Source organism: Varroa jacobsoni, unplaced genomic scaffold (genome assembly GCF_002532875.2).
Source record: "Varroa jacobsoni isolate VJ856 unplaced genomic scaffold, vjacob_1.0 scaffold_259, whole genome shotgun sequence".
NCBI lineage: Eukaryota > Metazoa > Arthropoda > Arachnida > Mesostigmata > Varroidae > Varroa > Varroa jacobsoni.
Genome location: NW_019213161.1, coordinates 14,362 through 30,890, shown reverse-complemented (window position 1 = coordinate 30,890; position 16,529 = coordinate 14,362). Strand labels below are relative to the sequence as shown.

The 16,529-nt window shown below is 38.6% G+C and overlaps 1 protein-coding gene and 1 long non-coding RNA gene across 5 annotated transcripts; one reads left to right on the top strand and one right to left on the bottom strand.

Annotated features, from left to right (window-relative positions):
• Positions 1-1,361: 1,361 nt before the first annotated feature.
• DCP2 (decapping mRNA 2) lies at positions 1,362-8,398 on the bottom strand. 4 transcript variants are annotated; one of them, XM_086967571.1, is made up of 7 exons: positions 8,383-8,398; positions 5,736-5,781; positions 5,556-5,639; positions 4,481-4,678; positions 4,027-4,232; positions 3,483-3,703; positions 1,362-3,318 (listed from the first exon to the last, which is right to left on the bottom strand). In XM_086967571.1, the coding sequence occupies exons 4-7, from the start codon at positions 4,676-4,678 to the stop codon at positions 2,774-2,776; spliced, it is 1,170 nt and encodes a 389-aa protein (XP_086823697.1). In that variant the 5' UTR covers positions 5,556-5,639; positions 5,736-5,781; positions 8,383-8,398; the 3' UTR covers positions 1,362-2,773. The 4 variants fall into 4 exon arrangements, with proteins under 4 accessions (XP_086823697.1, XP_022685983.1, XP_022685984.1 ...); XM_022830248.2 differs by lacking the exon at positions 8,383-8,398 and having other exon boundaries at positions 5,736-5,863; XM_022830249.2 differs by lacking the exon at positions 8,383-8,398 and having other exon boundaries at positions 5,729-5,772.
• LOC147753732 (uncharacterized) lies at positions 6,932-7,482 on the top strand. The gene is made up of 2 exons (XR_015310277.1): positions 6,932-7,017; positions 7,301-7,482. It is a non-coding gene; the product is annotated as an uncharacterized LOC147753732 (long non-coding RNA).
• Positions 8,399-16,529: the final 8,131 nt, after the last annotated feature.

Sequence of the window (16,529 nt, the reverse complement as noted above, 5' to 3'; positions counted from 1 at the left end):
ACGGTAGAAAACGCTTTAAATATTTAATCTTGGCTATCTAACACAGTGTATTTGTTATTGTATTAACGGGTGTCATTCGTTTGAACAATAGTATAATTCGGATCAATGAAAAGTTCAGATTTTTTTAATTAAATTATACGTAACTGTAAATAATTATGCCTGAGTTTCGCACTGGAGAAAACAGTGCAATTTAATTTTAAGGAATCATTTTCTAAACGATGTCTTTTCGTTTTTCTATCTACTTAGAGTATATTTGAGATGTTGTAGACGCTTTTTCTCTTTGTATAGCATAATAACGTCAGCAGGGCTCTTTGGTATGACATTATTTCCTAAAAGTGTCCTAAACGCTACATAAGACAGAATGACACTCACAATAATACTTTAGTACAGTTTTTGGATTGGATTAGCTGATATGTGGCATGCGTCCAGGTTCCTCTGCGTAAAACCGGTTTTGATTAGCCTTACCTTGATCACGGCGTCGTAGTTCCCAAATATTATCATTCGACCTTTAACGATTTGAAAATCACTTTTCTTGCGTATTACCATTACTTAATGAACATTTGCTACTAAAAGTTATTGAAATCACGCTAGATCAACACAAATAGTTCCCACATTACATTTCAACCTTAAAGAAGGCACGGTTTTTTGCAAATAGTACGTTTGCGTTCGAAATTTGGAAGCTGTTTAGAAAACCGTCAACTCGTAAATAGAAATGACTTCGTTAAACCGTCTAATCATAAAAGATAATTTAAATAAAGAAAACAATTAGCAAATAAACCACAAAATACTTCGATGGTAAGATAAAAACCATATTTTATAGAATAACATTTTTAGTTGTAGCTTTTTTTAAAAGTAAGTTAAAACATTGTCTACCTTATATCAACGTCCAATATTAGTCCTGGTGCCAGTGTAAGATTTGTGCACTTCGTAATTGGGCTTGAACAGTATAAATAGCGGTAGATGCATGGCATATTCAGTTAATAAGCATCTAAATTGGTTCATTACATAGGCATCGATGTCGAAATCATTTAGTCCAAATGCAATAGGCCCAGTGAAATGGTCATACTACATAAACATACTGAGAATTTTGAATTTTGCACACAGTTCGCATTGCACTGCTTCGTATGATTTGTTCTTGAATTAACTGCAGGTAGTAACATCTACGTATTAACTTTTTTTTTTTGTTTAACCGTATTAGGAATCTCTGCTGAGTAATCAAATATGAATCATTTAACTACCTGGACTACAAGCGACTTACTTTCAAAAACTTTTTGGTTAGCCACAGATTCGAATCCGAGTTCTTCGACTGCCATCTCGATTTAACTAGTAATAAATACCCATGAATGATAAAGCAGATGTCATAATTTTAACTTGAAGGTAAAAGAAGTTTATATTTTGTCAGACTTTTTTACAGATAGACTTTTTCGATGAGTTGCTTCCTTCATGTGATCTTCTTCCCCTTGAGCTTCTTTATAATGTAATTCTGGTTGACGTTGGAAAGATGCAACAACAGATTTCTAACGTGAGCATTTCCGCCTATACATAATACATCACGCGCGTTCACCGAGTCAGTCATGATACAGTTCAATATTCGTTCAATGGACATTAAGATCGTCGTATTTTAATAAATTCTCGCCCTTTCTTTTTGTGATCAGCGTATCGCACAAGTTGTGAGTTCTTGCGTGAATATCTTTTTGGTAATTAACACAAGTGAACAGATTGATTGCGTGGTTGAAGGCGTGATTTACTATCCATGATGATTTCTGCGTCTATTCCGACGGCTTTTTTTTGTACAAATTTGTCCGCTGTTCTGACAGAGCAATGCAAAAAACCAATAATTTTCTCTTCGTGTCTCTCTTTCTTTCTCTTTCACTCCTTCGCTTTTTATGTATGGGGCTGAGACGAGTAAATCGCTAACAGCAGCAGGCTCTCTTAACGCAGTCATTTTCTATACAGTTACTGTACAGGTTAGATGATTTGTTGTCACGTAAAAAAAGTCATCAGCTGAAGAGCGCAACGCCGTGATTTTTCTGTTTAGTAAAGCATGGTATAAATAATGGTATCATTATATTTACATCCTTGCATTACACATTACTCATACTAATATATATATATATATATATATATATATATAATGCAGTGCGACTTCGTTTGTATGTATCTTTTACATGTTGTGAACGCTGCGAATCATTAAATAGCTTTATATCACAAGCGTTAAAGTGCGCTCGATGCAGTGTATTTACATACATGAATTTACGTATTGCGTAGATTTTGCGTTAACTTTTTAATCAGAATCGACAAAAACATTGTCTCGTTACGCGGCTAATAAGCGAATATACGCTATGAGCTGCTTATGCTATCTACAGGGCGGTGAACCACGAAGATATGTAAGCGTGTGTGCTTCAACATTCAATAGTTACCCTGTGCAAAAATAATAAAAAGAGCTATATACAAACATCTGTGGAATGGATATACGCGATGCGTTATGTTATCTGGGTACGAGCATCCGCAGCAGTCATTAGCTTGTATAAAGGCGGGATCTATACCACTGTACCGCCAACGAGTGCCCGTTTATAGGAGACCAGCACTGCTACTGAAGTGAGAAAATTATTATAGGTACATCGTATCATATCTACTGGATGCATGTACCAAATCAGTTATCCGTCAACTGGCAGACTATCGTCATGATACTACAAAATCTTTCGGATATACATGCGACACAAAATCATACAGTGAAGAGATGAGAAGTTATCAAAAGTAAACTCTACCCCCATTAATAGACAAGCTTGGCGTATTCGTCGTAATCTAGTTTAAAGTTCTTCCACGCCGGTATATCGAAATTTGGTGGTTTATACGTGTTTCCTGCTGTTCGGCCACTTTCTGTGCTACCGCCTGCGCTTCCCACTCCAGCGGAGCGCTTTCCCTGTTTTGCAGATTTGTTGTGCTTTCCACCTTTGCCACCCACATTGTTATTAACATGATTGTTATTATTAACGTTATGGTTGCTATTGCTTGTGTTTTTGTTAACCATGATGCCGTGATTGTTCGTGATGGTAAACTGGTCGCCGACATCCTGAAGCTTCGCAGCCTCGTCGAAAAGCTTACTAAGCGATCTTCGTGCATGATGCTCAACGGACGAGCGTCTACTTCCCGTTGTCGAACTCTGAGCATCTCGGTGATTTTGCTGTTTATTAATTTTATTAGATAACTGTGTTGAACTGTCTCCAGAAACAGAGCTCGGACCGGTCTTGCTCTTTGGAATTGATCCCGCTTCGCTAGCGGGTTTCGGCGTCTTCAACATCGGCAACGGGCTCTTACCTGGAACGTAAAAATTTGAAGCAAGCAGGAAAGTATTGGCGTATAGGGCCTTAGTGACTATGCAGAATATATATCGACGCTATGTGCGGCATTCAAGGTAGAAGCTCTTATGGTGAGATGTCATTCGTAGCTTTAGAATCGAATAAAGATAAAAAATTAAATACCAGTAGCCTGCCGAAGTTGATTAAGCATTTTCCGCAAAGGCTTAACGAACGGCATTATCATGAAAAATGCATTTGAATTGATTCCCAGTCGTTCAGTTGGCGTTGGGTCCTTTTTGAACGATGGAAGATCTCGAAGGTGGAACCAACGAATCGAGCGGATTTCCTTTTTAGTTTGCGGGAGAAATACCGTGTTACGGGATACGCCGTGAACAATATACAACCTGCAAAATGACGTGAACAAAAAACATCTCCACTGATGCGAATGCTGTTTTTTTGCTGTCGTTATCTTTCTTATTTTAGTAAACTTTTTCATAACTTGCGCTACTATAAGTCCATTCCAATGGATACCTTCCTTATACGTTTGGTGCAATGGAATAAATAGCACTTTGTTTTGCCCAGTATTACAATTCAGTCAATTTACCTTTAAACATCATGTAGCGTGTATTAATTCGACAGAAAGAAGGAGGAGTAATTGTGATAATTAAAAGTGTAGTAGGCAATTAGTTAAGACAATACATCGTTAAAAGCATAAAAGTCTGCATACCTCTGATCATGATCACCCACGCGCCTCTCAAGGAATACTTTCTTGTTAATCATATGGGAGCAGTCGAACCCTGTCTCTTCTTGAACTTCGCGCGCTGCGCACTTGTGAGGCTTCTCATTTTCGTTGATCTTGCCCTTTGGAAAACCCCAAGATCCTTTGCTCCAATAGCCTTGGACTAATAGAATCTGTTCTAAGGAGTCATCCACCTGATCATAATCAAATAAAGAACGAGATACCTAACTACTAGACAATTGGAAATCTCCGGCGATAACTGGATTTTCAGGGATTGTTTTTACGAAGTAGCGTAACTAGATATAACTGAATTGGAATTGACCAGTGAAACCCATAACGATAAGGCATATTTATTACCATAAAATGCTAGCACTCTTTCTGTTTTCATTTTACAACGATTCGGTTTTTGTATCATCGTCCCAGTCAGTCTGCGATCACCTACAAGAATACATCCGAAAGTTGGTACGGCAAACTTGAATTGTTTCCATGTTGCGATGATGTCGTCTGTTCGTTTAGAGTATTTGCGAAGTCCCGGTATGTGGGCGAAAAGTGCGTGTGTGAAGTCTCGCATCGACAGATTCGGCAGGCCACTGCCATCACCCGCGTAATAGTCTAAGTAAAACCAATAAGCGAGTTCCATCTGAAAAAAGAACAAGATCGATCTTCCAAAATTGTTACAACTGTCAGTGTTAACTGGCTTTCTGTTATCATTGCATTAATCGCTGTTGTGTTGGCGTTATTTATCTTTCTTGTTCACACATTATTCTAAACTTATCTTATTGATTTTAGCTTGAAATGCCAACAAGCTACAATGAAATTCACGACTGAAGAACACTGGCGGTGTCACAGTTTGTCACTTTTTGGAGACAACGAAATATTGGATTTCGACCAGTCGATATATTCTAATCGGGCCGGATCAGTGTACGAGTTACAAATATCTCTCGATATAAGCTTCGCCTTGTGTTGCCCAGTTCGTCATAATATGGACTGTTATCATTGCATGAAGTCCGTATGCTAAGCTAGATCATGCCGAGGATTCTATTTTATCCTGCTCAATCTGTTCATAGCTACATGTTTCAATGTCGTACTTATCATCTTGTTTTCTTGGTAAAATACAGTAGAGGTGAGTTCTCCTAACGAGAAATTACGTCAGCTTTATTGAGAAATCCCTACGCAAGGATAAAAATACCCCAAACGCGCATGCAACTCTAGGCAGTCGTTAATTTATTGAAATAGACCAATGATCCCATTTACAGTGATATCCATTTAGTAACAGAACAACGATGCAGTTGTTCAATAACACCGCACGAGTTCTTCCTGTGATAGAACGACAAACATCTCATCCGTTACCGCTCTAATCCAAAGCAATTACTATTCTGTTTCATGGTATCGGAGCTTTTTTGGGGGCAGCCGCAGCCATTGCTGCGAAGAACATACTTCTCTCGATTTTTCGCATTCTAATACGAAATAACAAAATAAAATAAAAAGTTTAGAAGACGGACGGTTTAGAAACAAACCTGAAAACACAACCGGGTCGGATCCTTTTTTTCCCCTGGAGGCAGATGTATTAGAAATCGTGTACTCAAATCGTTGAGTATTTCCTGTGGAACAGATGACGTTGTCGCCATTGTATCCGTTACTGTTATATATATATATATATATATATATATATATATATATATATATATACACGTTACGTGTAGCTCGTAGTCGTCCTGTCCCAGTTGCCTGTGTCGACTTCGTCTTTTTTTACAGTGCGCAGGTTACCGAAGAATGAGTTGAACGAATCCAATTGAGAGATGGCACATTAGAACACGCAAGCACGGATCAATTCAATACTGGTGCTTATCAAATCGACGAAATAATGACACAAAATAAAAACACTTCTAATTTGATTAGGCAAACGTCACATTCTTGTTAAATGCTCTTTGTTGAACAACGAGCAACTTGTATCCCGACTGGTTATAAGATTTATTCATTATGCACAAATAAGCATCGCTTGATCGTTGCGTACACACGGCGTCAATATATTTGTTGCTTTAGGTCAAATCCGAACAACGTCACTGGTATAAGAGACGCATTTGCAAATTACAGCTGAAAGCCCAGTGGAGGAAATTAGCTGTTTCTGGCGGTCCCTCCAAATCGTCTACCCAGTCAGTTTTCCTGAGCTCTCTAGCGTTTCACTATGTCTCTCAACGAAAGGACAAACGAGGAAAGCGCCTTTTTCATAAAAATAAACGACCACACACACACGCAGATAAACACAAACAATAAGCGAAAAAACCACAGCGAGGCCAGAAACACTATGGCAATAGGTCGTTACTGTGATGCAGATTTGATGGCGGGCCCCTTACCGTTGATGACAGTGATGCTGGTTATAATAATAGGTCATACCAGCAAGATGACTGTAAAAATCTTTGTTATAGATTCACTTGCATTTAACTATAGTAATATCTATCAATAGAACACGAACGTCGTTGGAGAAAGTCTGCCAAAACGGAGGCCGTACCGCGATTGTTATTATTGCCGCTGTGTATGGTCTCGTCGCTACGGGACGATTTATCTGCCGAAGAAGGGTTGGCGTAAATGGTGGAGGGTAGCGCGCCAACGCAGAGATGGGGGTCGAACAGGGACGCGCAAATCGATAAATTTAATTTATACTAATTAAAAAGACTCGGATTGAAATGCGAAGGTATTAAAAATGATTGCGCAATTAAGGGGAGCCGACAAGCAAACCTTGTGTAGTTAGAGCTCTAAAGAAAAAGATAATGCTTATACTGTAATGTGCTCTGAAGCTGAGAAGGCCTATACAAATATTCGTTTAGGGTTTTCTATACAGATCGCTAGAAAGTTGTCAAAACGCTTTTGTCTTACATATTTTAGGAAATGATTGCTATTTAATCTATCACAGCTACACGATTACATTTATTGTATACGTCTTACTGAGTGCTTTTCAGTTTCGCGGAGTAGATTCAAAAGGTAAAGTTATGGATGAAGTAGCTTGGAAGCAAGTAAGTTTAGGTATTTCTTTGCCAATGAAAGTATTCGTGCCAGTATCTCCAGGCTCGATGATTTTAAATCAGTTGGCGTTAAATCAGTTAGGTAACTTAGATTTATTTTACTTAAAAAATTAAGTTAACTTAAAAAGAAAACAACCAATACTTTACTAATGAAAAACGTTTTTCATAAAACACTTTTCTATCAACGTAACATTTTGTAGACTAGGGGTGCACTCTAATGACATACGTGCTTCTAATTTCAGTGCATTTTCGTGCCAGGGGGAACAAACGGATTGAGAAATCGCACATCTGAATAAGCCGGTGTTATCAATCAATAAAGCCGTCGCTATCATTGCTTTTTCCTTATCGTCGGTTCATCTGCTGACTCTGTTCTCGTGTCGCCGGCTCTTGCCTGTCGCTAATAAACGTGCTTAGATTATAAACGCATTTCTGCGTCGAACGGTTTATTTTCCAGTAAAATAATTCATATGTTAGAGTACGCGCGTCAAGGAATTTTGTGGTTATTATTGTCAAATAACCATCTAGCTCTATCTTGTGCCAGCCAGATACCTAGCTAAAAACCCGAACCGTTCTCAAAAATCTACAAAAACAATTTCTAGAAGTCCTCTACTTCATCAGCTCCTCGGCCATCTGTTAGCTCGTCCGTTATTTTCATGAGATGCGAGTTGATGTTGCACATGTTTCGATACCATTCAACGAGGATACGTTCGCTATCGCTACGAGTCTCAGTCGCATCCTTAGAGTTCACATTGAGCGCTGAAAACCCGACTGAGACGTATTAAAACGAGCCACATCGAATTATGATCATGTGATAAAATAGCAACTTGATTTGAAAAACCGAATCACAGTACACTGATTTATATTAATTTTATTTATTTTATCTAATGAAAAACAACGAAGTGGGATAAATTCAGTGTCAAACAGACGGTTGATGTTGTTGAACACTATACTCCATAATCAACTAGTGAGAGACAAATTTAGCATCTCGTACCTCTAGATATAATGGGTAAGACTGACATAATGCTCGTTGTTTGTGTTCCGTATAAAGGAAAGGAACCACAGTAGCAGGTGGATACACTGCATCGATCGCCGGTTGCAGAGCGACAAGCGCAACCTTGTTAGGCAAACCCCTTGTGGTTCCATTGATCGGACTAATTTCTACTCGAGATTTCCATATATTAACAAGACTAACGTGACTGGAACTAAGTTTCGTTAAGTTGCCCTATTGATATCAGTCCTTGATTTAATGTGGAACAGAAATTTTGGCAGACTCAGTACGTTCTCTATGCCACTACGTTCTAGATTGCAGGGTTTCAGCACTCACCATCGTGGGTGGCATCAAGTAGAAATCAAACTTTATGTTTGCTTTCTACGCTTTGTGCAACTGTAGACACAGCTGTAGATATCGTTTCAGATGATTGACAGATCAGTCAACGTGTTTATGCACGATCATCACACATAGTTGCTTTCATTATTACATAGAACATATGCTGTACGTGCACGATTATTGTCATTAGGTATCTAATCGAATAGAAGCCGGTATTTGAAAGAGTGGACTCTGGAGTTATCTGTTCAAGCAGTCACAAATAGATGAAATAATCCTTCACAGTAAAAATCACCCTAACGATGCCGTAGCACATTGCTGATGTACTAAAGATGTATCGATTTGACATAATTTAGCTTTTATCTTTGCGTCGATAGGCTACTATAAATTAAACTGTGTTTACTGAATTAGGCTCGTGCAAAGACCTAGCCATTGCTACCGCCCAATTATATAGTATGTCTGTATTAAGCATTAGCAAATCTATATATACTATAATTAGTCCATATGATGACTTCATTATTGCCCAGTCACAAACATGAAATATTATCCATCGTCTAAACATGCATTTTGCTCACGTTTATTGCTCTTGATAACTACTAGTCTGTCTGGATACTACCCATTGATTTAATTGTGGGCATTGTGTATATGACGCTTCTGTTTCCCGTGTATTTCGTTCGGCAGGTAGCTGAGGGACGCCGTAGTTGGTAATGAAACCATTACTTCGATGGCGGCAAAGTCAGCATCTGCAGATAGCTCTTAATAGGTAGATTAGCTGATTCCAGTCAAATGAGAATGCAAGGATGCAGACATTATGGCTTCTTGACACTTGAAATTTTGAGTGTTTCTAGCAAAAATCTAGTTATAAAAATAATTAACGTTACTACTCTTCGGAATTTTCAGTAGCATTATTTATGTTGAAAATAAGAGAGTCTGTTGAGGATTATAATAGATTTATTACATTTTTTTTATACCTGGCAAGCTTCTTGTAACAGTATATATTGTAACTGTATAAAAACGAGTTTCCCTATCACGCATGTACCGTTGACAGAGCTGCGCCGTATAATGGAACGGTAAGCGAATTTTTGTTACTGCTATACGTGCAACTAAGCTGCGAGCTAACGACGGCGCTTTCAATAGCTTTCCTGGTGCCCGGCAAAGCGCTTCATCGTTGTCTAAGAGGATAAAATGCCCTACGCCCTTTAATTTCAAAGGATGTACCCTTAAACGGATCCATGGAGATATTAAAACGATAATGCCAGGGTGACTTAACACTTAGATCGCTAAGCTCCGCATAGATAAACGACATTGTAAAATTGAACAATTGTGCTTCCTTATATAAAAGTTAAAAGTTACTTGATATAGCCTAGAATCTCTCAAGAAATCTTCTATATCACTAACCGGTGTGGCGTCGCCCTCCACTGGTCTGACGAATATGTTGCAGAGTGTTGACACAGTTAACGATTATGTATACGGCGCGTCCATCAGTGTGTTATAGAAGCAATATTTGAAAATATAGCCTCTGTAATATATTCTATGTTACGATACTTCTGACTCAATGCTTTTGCGTTCCTGTCCCAGTGCTATAAGTAAAACCTACAAGGAACCATGCAGCACGTTGTCTCCGCAAGAATTTCGCACAAAATGTGCTAAGTGTGGATAGCCGTTCGGTAGAGCAAGATCAATTTGAAGTAAATAGCATCGCATTGTAACAAATTTGGTGGCAAAAGACGTTTCGGCTTTCGAGGGACCAAAGCCAGAGCCATCAGGATTGTTGCGTACATGAAGCTCGTCTATGATAAGATAGGAAAAGAAGTCAGCCAATTTTTTAAAGGGTTCCAGCGTTAATACTAGTGCTTAACTAACGGGAAACACTTACGACAATAACTGTATACGATTTGTTTGTCGTCAGTGTAGAACTTGGCGTCGCGTACTTATTATCTATCTACCAGTATGATAACTTGAATTTGGATTCATAAGTAGTTACTAAATCCTTAAAATTGGGCTGCTTATAGTCCATTTGATAGACAAGCTGACTATGAGGGCATATGGTGAGGTGGCTTTCTGTGTAACCGATGTGTATAAGCAATGATTGGAAAAAAATTAGTAATGTAACTCAGTTATGTACATGGCATTTACTAAGTAAAATATACCCTCTAAACAAACAGGTATCTGAAATAAAATATAGCTAAACTTTACTGTATAAAAGAATTAGTAGTAAATAAATAATCTCTGCATTAAGCAGGAACTAAGAAAATCTCCACGTTGACTTTCCTCACCTGATCGTTTATGACATCGTATAGATGGCCCACACTATTTCCCTTTAAAGTTTCCACCATGAACCTTAACGTACTCGTTCTAAAACTAGCCACGCAAATAGCTTCAGTTTTTCATTAATTCACTAACTACACTGTGACAAGTCAATCGGGCAGCAGTGTGTTAGTTGGCTAAAGACTGGTCCACCCACAAGTGTTCCCGACCCAGCGGTAAATCATTGATATATGGCCTATAAATTCAGGAATTAGTTTCTGTGTCTTTCATCGATATTGCCAGTTGAGTTTCAGGAAACTGTCTTTTGCTCGCCTTTACGAGAGTTCAATTTACTAGAGAACTAGCTATAATCGATATGGTCATTGACTGATCTGATCGGCATAAAGTATTTTCCATGCAGCAACTATCGATGACGCAAACGCCGAGAGAGTTATGTTCACACCCATCCATAATTTTGATGGACGTGTGTTAATAACATGCAGATACTTGTAAAAAGCTTATCGTGTTTTCAGCTCGCCTTTCAATTTCATTCTGTCGGCTTATATCAGAAAAGACTTCGGCGAAACCCAGTCGTTCAGGCAGATGTAAAGAACCTCTCTCGTAACGCAAACTAAATTATATGACTAAATTATATATATATATATAAAACAAAAAAAATGTACTCGGAAATCACTAACCTCGAAACTTTCTTGCCAAATGAATCAACAATGTCAATCAACACTTGGATATTTAGGTATTGGCACATTTTATTATAGACTATTTTATAGCGTCAGAAATAGATACAGGTGTACGTTTATAGCCAGTAATGTAATATATATCATGGCAAGTTATATATGACAAATATAGAGAATCTACATCCGATCGAAGGAGCCTAACAACGAAATACATTGACATTAAAGCTAACCGGTCAATCATAGAGCATGCCAAATTTCCGCAGGTTGTTACCAAATCGCCAATAGAACGTTTAGTTATTGAGAAATTGTTAATCCTCGTTTAATTATAGGAAGAATTGGTTTTTTAAGGGTCAGTCACGTTGATTGGGCACTACTGAGATTGTTATACAAGAAACGTCAGTGAAAAGGCTCCAGTTTTTGTTTATTTACTAAAAATGTTTGAAATGCAGCTCAAAACCTTACATTTCAATGAAATTGAATGAAAATGCAGTCTATAAATCTTGATCGGGGTCGAGTAAATGAAAAGGTAGGTATCGGAGTACTAAAGAGAGATAGATAGACAATTGGAAGGATAGTTAATATTAAACTTACACTCAATACAAATTTATGTATTGCTTCTAATAAATATTTATTATTGGAAATTATATTGTACAAATATGCAGTCATATATGACTCATTATTAGGTAAAGCAGATTGTATTCCATTACAGTAAACATGGAAGCTCTTAGCTTCACAAGAGGCGTAAAATGGTTAATGACAGTCTCAAAAGCTGTCGGCCCACGATGAAGAAGTCGCGTTACGTTGAAGACTAGGAGGTCGTGCTTAGCTAGATATGACCGGCATCCTGGGAAGTGTGTATAACACGAGTCAACGTGTTTGTGTTTGCAGAATCGAATTAACTTAGTTCCATGATAGTTGACCCAATGGTGTATCCTCCGAATTTGTGCGTCGCATATATGTCTCTTTCGGTTTGGTAACAACAGGAGTCTTACTGTTCCTCTTCTGTGACTAGGCCTTTCAAGTTTTGACGATGAACTCAGAACAGACGCTAGAATGCACCTTTGTGGATAGTTAGACAATAGCTAGCTCTATCACTGGCGTCTTGTTAAAATACTAAAGTATTTTCCACAAATACAATATGTTGTATCAACAATAATAACAACAATTATTATTATATTTGTGAATAAATAATTAAGGCAAGCTTTACGAAACACCGCATCAGCCGCGCCTATCGTACAAGAATAGCGTCGGCGAATCGATAAAGATCTTCAAAAAGAAAAAGAGACACACTAATGCCCCTAATTTTACATCTATAGTGAGGTGAAACTTTGTTGATTGATAATATTACGCTGAGGCTTTCAATTGGCATTGAAAGATTGCGAGACAAACATCCTTCAGGGTTATGGTTAAAAGAAACAGTCTCATCATTAAGTCTATTTTATCAGGATGTGTTAAGAGCTTCAAGTTTGTCTTATTAGAGTTCATTTTCTTTATTTAAATAAAGATTGCCTGTAAGCCAGCGGTTTTCAATGCATATCTTCGTCCAGCTGAAAATTGTAGAACGTGACTTTTTTTTTTATGACAGACGCAACATTCACTTGCGTTCTGGACTATCGCTCAAAATATCGCGGTGTTGGTTGCCTAGTTAGCTCAGAACGACACTTCCTGGTAAGAAAATCGGAAGTTTTCCAGAAAGGCAGGCCTTTTTTCAGAGACAATCTGTCTACGACAAACTCCTAAATAGATTACGTACATTTATACTCAAATGAATAGGAATTCGATTTCTATTAGGTTGTCGAATTTACTGTAGAATATCGTTCAGTAGCTTTCGTCAGATGTTGCCTAATCCTTCGAAAGCTCTCTTCCAAAGCCGAGAAATTCGGGTTTGTGTGGTTTGTCAGATCTCTCCGTTTCCTCCGACCCGCCGTAACCTGGGTATTAATGGGAACCGTGGCAGCACCATATCCTCCATACAGTCCCATTGGAATCAGTACAGAACCAAGGCCCATTACGGAACCGATCCCTAAACCTAAAATGAACAGAATTATAGCTTCCGAATCAAGGTAGCCTCGGCCGGTACGTCGAGTAATTCGCGTATTTCGTCGTGAAGAGTTTGAAACGGATGCTTCTTTATTTTCTAAAAACTTTTTGGCTATCTTCGCAAGGATTGTTCTAGCAACCACGCCTTTCGTGGTCGATGCGGTGGAACCCAGAAGGGCCAGCAACTGCGCAAGCCCATCGGCAGTCTTTAATCCCTTAAATAATGACGTATTTGGAATGAAGAAATGAGAAACGTCTTGAAACTCCTTGTTGATCTTACTTAGGTTCGTAAATACTGAATTGGTATTTATGTTGTCTGGCTTTGAACCGTCATGGGTTCTAGCATTGGCGAGAGCGGTTTTGAATACCTGCAGTGGCTGGTTAGCGAATTCCGTAACAGTTTCTTTCAGTAAGGAGGCCATATTTTGTACAAAAGTGGCGAGTTTGCGAGCCTCTACTGGGGTAAAATATCTTCGCGATGGGGCGAAATGGGCATAGGTCATTGAGTCGAATCGGTCTTGCAACGACATAGCTCTCGTCGACGAACGGCATTGCGGATTTCGGCATCCCAACGACGCATGTAATAGAAGTAGGAGAAAAAATACGAACAGGAAAACGCAGCGTAGAATAGACATTGCAACGAACGCAATGCGACAAATTGTACGGCAAAATATGAAATTCTATCCGACGAATTGACGTTCGATCCGTAAATAATATACAGACGCACTTCAGTTATCTTTCTGACAACAACAAGCAGGCCATTTTATGCTTGTAATGGGCAAACACAGACCTTACACTGTTCAGATCATAGGTTACCTTTTGAACAATTTAGTCCTGCTAAGCAAGTTTCCTTGTCTTCGCTTCCGGAGAGCGCACTGCGAGTGAATGATTGGAAAACCTCACAGCATATGGATTCTACAGGGTCTTCGCGGCTTAAACACTCTAAAGGTTCCTGTGCTTGATGCCTGCTTCTTCTGGCGGAAATAAAGAAGCGCTTAGTTATGAAGCAAGATTTTGACAACAACTGATGTCTTCGACTGCTCCCGGTAGCATTATATATATATGGCTAAGAAAAGAAAGCCACGTGGTGGTGGTCCGGGAGGCAACGCCTGCCAGATCCCATTTCACAACGGTGTTTTACGGCACTGCGCTGGCCAAAACCCAGTCTTTCCTCAACCCCTCCGCCCAGAGTCCAGCGGGGCAGAGCAGCGAGCTGCATTGAACCATCGGGCAACGCTAGTGGGAAGACGGTGCTGACGACTAGAAGAGTCGCGGGGCGCAGTAGTCTGATAATTCTGCCTACGAGTAGCTATAGTGGTAGAGATACTGCCATTGTTATTGTTGTCCGGTTATACTGGTGCGACAAATTAGATTTATAACGTGGCATCTGAACGACCCGCTTGTCTCGCTACTGATTTTACGAATGGTGTTGATATGTAGTAGTGTGGAAGTGAACTGAATGTATGTACAATAATGGAATGCAATGGCAAGCTATAACAAAAGGCCACTCTTTTTCTTGTTTACATAGCGATGTTAGTATTCATAACGTCCGTAAGCCTCTTTAATGCAAAAATGAATGCATGCATGCATGCGTTTCTCGCGATATGTTTAACTGAGTGCTAAATATGGAAAATCCTCAATAAATAAGAAAGTAACCGTATTCGTACTAGAACTTCGTACTATATATATATAGATATATATATATACCGATACAAACAGCCCATTCATTCGCCAGTATGTAGATAAACTTATATAAACCAAGAAAATTTCGTCTCATACGTTTCAGATAAGTCATATATAATAATCGACGCCGTATTATTCGCAATATAATTATAAATGATACTTATCACTAAACGCGAAAAAACTGAAAACACTATTTGAGTATCGCAATCCAACGTCCTACTCGTCCATCTCGTTTCGACAACAAGAACGTCCTCATTTATGCCACGTGTTCCAAGTTTTTCGTCATCAGCACAACTGGACAAAATACCCTTGAATTTATATTTTCGACTGTCGCATTTTTCGAACATTGAGCCTATTTCTTTAATTGAAACAACACAGAAAATTATTTCAGGCTTAAGACAAATTATACATCAAAGCCCCCTTATTATATCAATAGTAAATTCGACATACTATATTATTAACGAGATTTTCTTCTAGTGGAATAACTAGAAGGGAGGGTAGCTTGATGAAAAAAGCTTTGTGCACATTATACGTTTTTTCGTGGCGTTAAAAGGGTACCTCGGAAAACGCCGAAACTTGGGTAAGTTCAGTTCATTCTTCCTTAATGTCTCTAGCCTTATTTATCGTTTTAGTGGCTTATCTATAACCGTTAAGATACGGCGCAGGTGATCCGAACGCAATTATCTAACAATAGCACGGTGCTTTTTTTCCTGCTTTTTGAGCAAAATCTAGTCGGCCATCTTTGTCATTGTTCCTCTTCCTTGCTGTCAACAAACCGGACGACCTGCCGTCAACTCCTTCAGTGACACGAATAAAAACAGCCACAGAACTAAACAGATATCGAAATAGTCGTTCCATAATTATAGACATGAAAAGAGTAAGCTTCTAAGTTTTGGTAGTCAATCGGGATAGTATAGCGCCCGATGGATTAATAATGGCTAAGTCAAACCCGACAATGCAAAAAAAAACATGCGAAGATATGAGGTCAACAAGGTCCAATGAGAACTAACAACCTAAAATAAGAATGTTACAATTTGTTTTAAGCATAACTGAAAGATATTTTTCTTTTTTTACATGTATTAAGCTACAAAAAGAGAATTCGATAGTCTTTGAGATTAGATGGCCCTTGAATTACGCGCTACTAGCAGACAAGATTTGGCTATTAAATATTACAATCTTCTAGAAACTTGTGAATATTTGCTTGTTGAATTTACTCCAGGAGGCTAGCTCAAATCAAGAAACATCATTTAGTTTGAAAATCAACGTTCAGTGCTTAAGTTCTCTTCGAAGGGCATTCGTCGACAACTGGCAAAAAGATTATACTTTAAACAAAAGTTTACTCAACGAATGGCGAAAATGTTTTTGGAACGGAGATTGGAACGTTGAAGATCGGCGAGGAAGTGACCAAATGTCGGAACCCGAAAAACGAGAACGCATTCACAATCGATAAGACTTTTCACGACGGTAGACCTTGGAATCTGA